Raw genomic sequence first — 8,634 nt, 5'->3', positions numbered from 1 at the left:
AAGCAATGCGAGCATTACATTAAATGTAAAATGCAGAGCAATCTTCAGCTGCACCAAGATACAGAAAATTTACTGAAATTTCATTTCAGTAGAAGGACATATTACTGTTGTAACTACATTTAAACAATCCCAGTGAGAAGGAAGAATATAAAAAACCATTTTGACTTAGTCATTATTGAAACCATGCATGCATGGTACTAGGCTTATAGAGAATAAGTCCTGGGATCGATTTGCTCGACTAAAGGCAGTGCTCCAGCATGGCTGCAATCAAATTACTGAAACAAGTAAAAGAGTATACTAAAGATAATAATCAATATATGTTACTCAAGGTGTAAATACCTAGGTATAAGAAGAAAACTATTCAAAATTAAGAAGATACAGATATAGAGAGTGGTGCTATGAAAATAGAATTATAAGTTTACTGATACGGAAAAATATTTAGTGTTTTATAGACTGTAGATGTAATCTTCAACAAATAGAAGAATTTCATTTAAAAAATATGAATTTTCAAAACGTATTGGAGTGTTTAAATTTAAATATAATTATTAAATTAGTAAAGTTAAACTGTGGTAGGTCAAGGTATGAAAGATTTTCATTAAGATATAATGATATGGTTATTAAATATATACCGAGTATTAAAACTAGAGTTGTAGTTTACTAATTATAGTTATAATGATAAGTGTAATGTTATGTATGCTTATAGTATAGAAAAGATTTGTATTTAAATTGTTGGCATCTTATAATTAGTTCATCATGTTGATAAATCATAATTAATTTAGTTTTACTAATTTTATAAATGTGGAATGCTTCTGATACACAAAGTCTACTATTAGGGTTGTATATTACATACAATAGATCAATCAGTCTTACATTCAATATTTTTATCTATGAGAAAATGTATGAATTTAGCAAGAGATATATTATTAGCCTCTTCTTTGTTTCTAAATGTAGATCTATGATTATACCATTGGAGTTTGAATGAGGAGGAAGATGCACTAATGTAGACATGTTCCTTACCTTCTTTTTACTTTCAATTTATTTCTTGTCTTGTTCATTTTAATATCTATATTTCATAAACACATCTACAACATCAATGAACATATAAAATTTGAAGTGAAACCCCCCAATTACACTGTTTTTTTTTGTTTTTTTATCTCTGCATGATTTTAAACTCAAAGTCACAGAAAATGGATCCATCTCCACTAACTTTTACAGAAGAGCAGCATGCAAAGGCCTATCTGTATGCTATAATTCATCCTTGCCCATCAGAACTAAGATGGCCTACATTAGAAATGAGATTCACAAGATACAGAGTATATGCTCCAAGGTAGGAAGCAAAAGCACCAAAATCATATAATTCTGAAAAGTTCAGTTGGAGAATGTCTATCCATACTCTGTCATTAAATGATAGGACATCACCAGACCATCTAGCAAAAGCTACACATCCATGGATAATAAGTATTTTTGAAACTGCCATATTTCAATTAAAAAACAACTGCTTCAATCCACCATGCAGTCTGTTGGGAGGTGGGAGCAGTGGTTGAATATACAACTGGTACATTCCAGACCATCCCTGAGTGGGGATGTGACTAAAAACTGCCAAAACAAAACCACACCTTATGTACATTACCCAATTGCCTGATCAAAGATGAAGATATATATGTGTGGTCTTATGTGGTGTATAAAAATTATATGTAGTAAATGTGATGAATTCTACACCAGAAGTACCACCAGGCTGCTATGCTTCTTTCATTAAAAAAAAAAAACACCTATAGAAAATGTCACACCCAAGACATCCAGGACTCAAAAAAAAAAAAAAAAAAAAAAAAAAGAAAACTCAGAGAACTTGAGAATAAAAAAACCTTATTTTACTCAACAAGTGTAATCCACATTTTAATAACTGCACACAGCTGATTCAAACTGCACACATCTGATTGACTACAACAGCAACATAAACAATCCATACACACACATTATAGAACATCTTTTCTTCAAAGATTTCCTTAAGAAGGGGTCTTAACCTTGAAATATTGAAATATTAAGTAAAAGTACTAACCACTGACCTGTATTATTATAACTTGCATCGTTATAGCTTTAAAAGAAATAAAACATTTATAGATATCAGACAAATTCCATGAAAACTATACTACTCTGACACACACACACACACACACACATGTATAACCTACTTCTCCTAGGACATAGCATAGTATGACACATTTAAATGATATTTACATTTTGGGTTTGAGCTTCTTGCAGAGATGTGAACACAGGAGCATCTTCAGATTCCTCTTTATCTTCAGATACAATCTGTAGTGCAGTGTCATTTAATGACTGCTCTGTTATCTCTTCTGCTTTTTGTTCTTCTGTATTTTCATCTTCATTTTCTTCTTTTTTATCTGGAGATGTTGTATTCATTAATAAAGCATTTGCATTTTTATGCAAATTCATGTCACAGCTGAATGTTTTTGCTGAACATTTTCCTTTCTTGGATTTTGCACAAGACACTGAGCTCATCAGTTCAGGCCAATAACTTGTTTCTCCAGTTGAATATTTTTCAAAGTTGTGAGGTATCGATGGAAAAAACTGGTTGATATTGACATTTTCTTTTTCTATTCTTTCTATTTCAGCTTTAGCAACTTTCACACTTTCAAGTAAATCAATAATATCGTTATTCATTTTACTTATTAGACCAGTTTGCCTGAAAAAAAGCAATTAAATGTGATTTTAGAATAACACACCAACTTTACTTAAAAACACCAAATAATTTTTAGGAAAGGACATATACATTCCAATTTCTCATTTTCAACTGAAATACTAAAGCTATAAAAGAAAAAAAAAAAAAAAGACTATTTAGTCCCAAGGCCACAAATGTTAAAAGAATAGTCAAATTGATTACAATTTCTGATTTGTATTTATTTTATCAATTTCAGAACGATAAAGGGCAAAATTAACCCCACTGTGGTTTGAACCTTGACCAAATACTACAAAGCATTTTGTCTGCTACTCTGCCACTTCATCATATATTTGTTGATGTCGTTGTTTTTCAGAGATGGCATGGAGATATCTAACAAAATCTGTATGTGCAGCCTATAGATGTAGCTCCTCAGAAATGATATTCAGATAACATCAGAGTCAATAACTGAAAAATTTGCTCAGCCTTTCTACCTGCTATAATATCTATAACATTTTATATGTATAAGCATGTAATATAAAGCACTTGCAACAGCTATTTGCCAAATGCATGAATAGTTCAGGCACAAAGTTACAATGTTTGGTTCTATTGAGAATCGTATGAGATACACTATATTTAAAGTGGTTTACCCTCATATTAAATATGATTCATATCATTATTCAAATATATTCATTCTAGTGTTTGACTATATAGAATTTATAAACACAAATAATGATTTCATAATTATGAATTAGGGATAAAAGCATGGTGATGAGGGAAGTCAACAGATTCACTACCAGGTATGTTATTGGTACTTATTTTATAAACCTCAGAAAATGAAAAGCACAGTTAGTCTTGGTGGAATTTGATCTCAGAATGAAACATCACTGAATGCTACAAAGCATTTCATCTATCTTTGACATCCACTACTCTTCTATAATTCAAAAATCATCTGTTGAAGTGGTGTAATATAGTTGTTTCTGGGATTGTCATTCATACCCATCTGGACTAGAATTAATCATTGATACAATGAATTGCTCTTCTTACTAAAGGTGTATTTTAATCAACTGCAATTTTAGGGCTCAGTACAACATGTATGTCAACCCACACTTTACAATTAACTTTTCATGTACTAGGTGTACCTGGGTATTTTTTCTCCAGTCACTGTTTGTCATCTATCCACTTTGACACAGTATAATACTGGTATAAATTTTATAAACTTCAGAACCCTCTATAAACCTCACTACTCTATAAAGAGAAATGTTAAATCTTGTACATTCTGTTCAATGCAGAAATATGAATATTCAGTTGTGTGAAATAATGGAAATATTATCAATAGTCTAGTCTCCAGACTGTTTTTTTCCTTTTTTTAATGTCGTGGGACATTTCGGAGAAGAAGAAAATATACTGGTGAAAAGAAAGGGAATAGATGATGCACACAGTTTTTAATCCAATTCGTCTTACAGTTTGCTTCTGATTTTAGAAGCGGACAGGTTAATAATATATAACTGATAGGGTCACCAATGTTGTGTTCAATAACATAAGATGGTGTTGATAAGTTAAGATATTATGTGTCAAAAATATACCATCTTTTTATTATTTTAAATCAAAATGGGTATAGAATTTTTAGAATACCGAATAAAAAACAAAAACAAAACATTCCTAAAAGAGGGGAAGCAACTTTTAATAGTCTTTAATTATCTCCCTTGGATAATAAAGTCCTCTGAAGCTCTAACTGTAACATATTGGTAGTTTGTCGAATAACTGGGCGTCATTCAAAGCATCTATAAACAGGTACCACAGATCCAGCACTTCATATATTGATACTCCATGCTTCTGTAACATTGGGAGCCAAACAGTGTGCTTCACCACGGAGTGCATATATTGCAGTAAGAAAATCCAACCACTTAGCTCAACCTGATCCTCTAGGATTATGGTGGAGGCTGCAGCAGAAATAGGCGAAGGGAACTCAGTCCGGCTCTAATGGTTGCTGTCTTATTAAGCACTGATTTAGCAAACCTGTAGTTAAAGATATTCCAGCTGTTATCATACTGACTGACATCCAAGACTACATTTTTTTAATGTGTCTTTCTTTTTAAAGTTTGTAATATAGAATTTGAGGGAGATTTTGGCTGTTATTTCCAACAGGTTATATTGTTGTAATATTATTTGCTTAAATTGAATTAAGTTTATTGTTTCCAAGTGAAGGCTCCTCCGTTGATTCGCAACATTTTTGACGTTAGTACTATGTTAGACTTATATTTAGTGTCCTTTGGTGTGGCTTGTTGAATGCAGTGAGTTTGATAGATGCAACTTTCAAGCTCCACCGTAGGCTCTGATCATGCAGAAATATTAAAGTTATCCTAGTCGTAACAGTTCTGTTTGTATCCAAGTACTGTGCACCTGCGACTCGATTATCCAGTGAGTCTTTTTAGAAGTCGACAGGAAGTGTTTTGAGGAAATTTTGGCTGTTATCTTAAGTAGGTTGAACAACCATCTAGTGGTTCCCTAACTGCTCGTGCTCCTCTTCGCCTTTTTATTTTGTATTATATTTGTATGTAGTTATGTAGGGCTGGAACTGCGAAGGTGTGTCTAAAAAAATAACTAGTTCATGATTTAAGAAGAATTTGTTTCGAGTAGACGAAGTAGTAGAATGGTTAAAGTATGGGAGGACCAGCTCTTAGAAGAGGCTATTTGTTTTGTCATTCTTTTGGTTCAAGAGAAAACGATGTGAAGACTACATAAGCGTCTCCAAATCAATACATGACTACATTTTAAACTAAAGTATTGAAACAAATTTTGAATTAATCAATTATTCAGGTTTTCGTTGTTTTTTAAAGTAATAAGCTGTATTCCTTTACGAAATTTCATAACTGAGATGGTGTAGGTACACAGAAATATATGCAACTTCTCTCTTCATCTTTTCTGGTCACCAGTCAATTACATGTTTTCAAACATTTCCGTTCGTTTGCTTTTTTGATGTAGCTTAACTACTCACTTCGCGGTCTCGCTGCTCCTTTTTTAGGTTTCTCCCTCTGCTCCTCACCCCGCGAGAAATCATATCCATTGCACATAGATTCTCATGGTGTCGTGTTGTTAGATCAAACTATTTCATTTTTAACTTTTTCACAACTGACAAAAAGAGTTTCACAGAGCATAACCATTTTAGTTTCTTTCCTAACGCTCTCATTGGCCTAATGTTCTTGAAATTGAACACAAAACATCTTTTTATAGTACTTATTTCCTGTTTTTAGCATCCAACATTTAGGAGTTGCACCAATAAAGTGCAGATGAAATTACTGTTGAGCTTAAAACAAAATGTAATTTCCTCTTGTTATTGTAGTCTTTTTAGTTCCCCGAACTAAATTCGCTGTAGCTGCTATAATTCAACATTTTAAGTGTTTCTTGGATTTCCCCGCTTCTGTTATTGTTCTTTCCAAATATTTAAACCATCGAATTGTTCGAGCGTCTTCCGTGCTATTTCAATTGGATCGACTATTAATCGTTTTGTATTTACTAGTTGCAATTTTTTTTTTTCTTTCAGTATGACACCAAGGTACAGCTAAATGGACTCGTTGTAGAGGTAATTGTGTAACCCGTAATATCCAGTTTAATGGAATAAGACACTGCAGATGTCTAAATGAATTGTTAAACCCTCAGTCGGTAGGCAGATGCCTTATCAATTCGTCCCCAAGCATGTCTCCTTTGGGCTATGTAAACAGTAATAATTTTTCATTCTGTTTATGAAGAGTATTTTTTCAACAAGAATCTGTATAAAAAGCCCGATCAAGAATTGAGATAATGTGTGATATTATCACAACCAACGTAAGTATTTGTTAAGGAGTTTACTCTCATTTTTAAATATTTTCGTGTTTCTTGCTGTTCCATTTTTTTAAAACCTTATTTGGAATATGTGTAATATTTCAATAGATTCTTCTACAATTTTAAGCATGTGATTGAAACTGCACACCGGTACTAAGTTTCGCAGAAAGGTGGGTATGTGAAGATATAGTTGGTTACATCGACACTAGTTTTTAACTTATTCATTATTTTATCAATACAGGAAGAACGAACAGGAAAGGTGTTCTCGGTGGGATTTGAACTCCGAACAGAAATAGCCTTAAGTAAATATTTAACGATTCTGGCAATCCACTACCCTTATTGAAAATTGATTTTTAATATAGGAACAAGACCACAAATTAATGAGATAATACTAGTCGATTAAATCGATCTCAGTAATCGATAAATATTAATAATCACTAGAACTGATATTTTTTGTTGGCAAGTTTTGCAATTAGAAACAACAATTGAAGAAGTACATATTTATTGTAGGGTGAAAGAAAATAAGGACAAACGTTCTAAACGGATTCCTGCTCTGGAGAAGAACTTTAAAGAAGAGAAACGTTGCACTCTGCATTATTTCCTTGTAGAACTTAGTCAATTGTGTTTTGTTTATGCACATTGTCTTCAATCACACACTCACTCACAAAAGGTAGCGTCACCCATATGACAAGGACATGAATATAGAGAAATAATTTATTCTTCTGTTTGAAAGTTTACATTCACTAAATATTGTGTAGCACCCAAAGCACGAAGGCACATACAATTCACTTTGCGCGCAAACACACACACACACACAGATTACTCTATAAATTCCAACATCAACTCCTACTACATTGTCAGACTCAGATTGGAACCTGGAACTTTCCGTAACAAACCTTAAGAAACGTAAACTGTCTGAGAGAAAGCAAAGTTTGTGATGTCTCACCACGCGGTTAATAATTCAGTCTGAGGCTTCCGTAAAAGGGCATAAAACAGTAAAAGGACGAGCAACAGCAGTGGATATTTAAACTACATCGTATTGTATTCATAGGACACAAACGAAACTTTAAAGACGCCATGATTATTGTGTTGCTAAGGGTAACAATAAACGTATTCAGAATAAAATATTGACGGAATGATGAAGGATTTAAAACGTATAAATAATTATAAATGAACGAGCGTGTTAGTATGTAATTATTTTTGTATTAATTTTAAAAGAAAAGTGACGTGATCTTTTTTTTTTTAACGGCATGTATGATTGGGGGCTATGTAGTAATGAAATGATTGGGAGAAAGAAAAATTCAGGGAGGATGATTAAGAGAGGTTCTGGAGAGGAAGTCTTTGATGAAATGTTAATGCAGTGTCAAATGGATGGATACAGTAAAGACGACCAGAAGAGAGACGAGTACGATTGCTTAAAGAAGATGGCAGCCGTGAAAGAAGAAGACCCAGGAAGATATGGGATGAAGTAATGAGGACCGATCTCAAGATGTTGGGCCTCACAGAGAGGATGACAATGGACTGAGATGTCTGGCGATATGAGGTTCTTGAAAAGACGCACCTGAGTACTGGAAGTGTCGTGTATTCTACCCACGTCCCTTTCCATATACCCAGGTTTCACCAGTCACTGTATTCTTCCCCCTTCCCCACTCTTTGCATTCACGTGAACTCCCTACTCATATACCCTGAGCAATGCTCTAACATCCAATTTGCATTCTCATCCCCGTACCTTGAGAGTATGCCTCTCTCATTCTTGATTGATCTCTCTTTTCCTCTAACTGGGGTAACGATGTATCTCCTCTACAGTAAGACACCTGTTTCTGTCCCTCTCTCATCACTCGGCACAAAACCATCTCCAGTGTTCTCTTCCTCTCAAAGAATCTGTGTCTTGCAAGTCACTTGGTGACTCTGCCAGTGCTGGTGTCACATAAAAAGCATCCAATCCACATTGTAAAGTGGTTGGCATTAAGAAGGGCATCCAGTCGTAAAGATCATGCCAAAAAACAGACTTCACTTGTGCTGGTACCACGTAAAATGTGCTCAGCCCACTCAATAATGTTGTTGGTGATAGGAAGAGCATCCAGCCAGCATGGAAAATGGATGTTAAATTCTGATTATATATATATATATATATATAT

The 8,634-nt window shown here is 33.7% G+C and overlaps 2 protein-coding genes across 5 annotated transcripts in view; one reads left to right on the top strand and one right to left on the bottom strand.

The window, feature by feature from the left end:
* The window catches only part of LOC106881292 (tetratricopeptide repeat protein 16), a 138,491-nt gene extending 130,879 nt beyond the window's left edge, over positions 1 to 7,612 (bottom strand). The window contains exons 1-2 of one of the 2 annotated variants that reach the window (XM_052966285.1): positions 7,393 to 7,612; positions 2,236 to 2,701 (exon numbers count right to left, since the gene is read on the bottom strand). In XM_052966285.1, coding sequence (XP_052822245.1) covers positions 2,236 to 2,679 — 444 coding nt within the window. In that variant the 5' untranslated portion in view covers positions 2,680 to 2,701; positions 7,393 to 7,612. The remainder of the gene's footprint in view (positions 1 to 2,235; positions 2,702 to 7,392) is intronic. The other variant, XM_052966284.1, reaches the window with a different exon arrangement.
* Positions 4,388 to 8,634, top strand: part of LOC106879385 (uncharacterized) — a 175,326-nt gene continuing 171,079 nt past the window's right edge. Inside the window, exons 1-2 of one of the 3 annotated variants that reach the window (XM_052966277.1) lie at positions 4,388 to 4,468; positions 6,219 to 6,499. In XM_052966277.1, coding sequence (XP_052822237.1) covers positions 6,476 to 6,499 — 24 coding nt within the window. In that variant the 5' untranslated portion in view covers positions 4,388 to 4,468; positions 6,219 to 6,475. Of the gene's footprint in view, positions 4,469 to 5,898; positions 5,995 to 6,170; positions 6,500 to 8,634 lie in introns of those variants that run through there. The other 2 variants (XM_052966275.1, XM_052966276.1) reach the window with 2 other exon arrangements.

Source organism: Octopus bimaculoides, chromosome 3, assembly GCF_001194135.2.
Source record: "Octopus bimaculoides isolate UCB-OBI-ISO-001 chromosome 3, ASM119413v2, whole genome shotgun sequence".
In the NCBI taxonomy this organism is placed as follows: Eukaryota; Metazoa; Mollusca; class Cephalopoda; order Octopoda; family Octopodidae; genus Octopus; species Octopus bimaculoides.
Note: the sequence above shows the minus strand (reverse complement) of the source record. Positions and strands in the feature narration are given on the sequence as shown.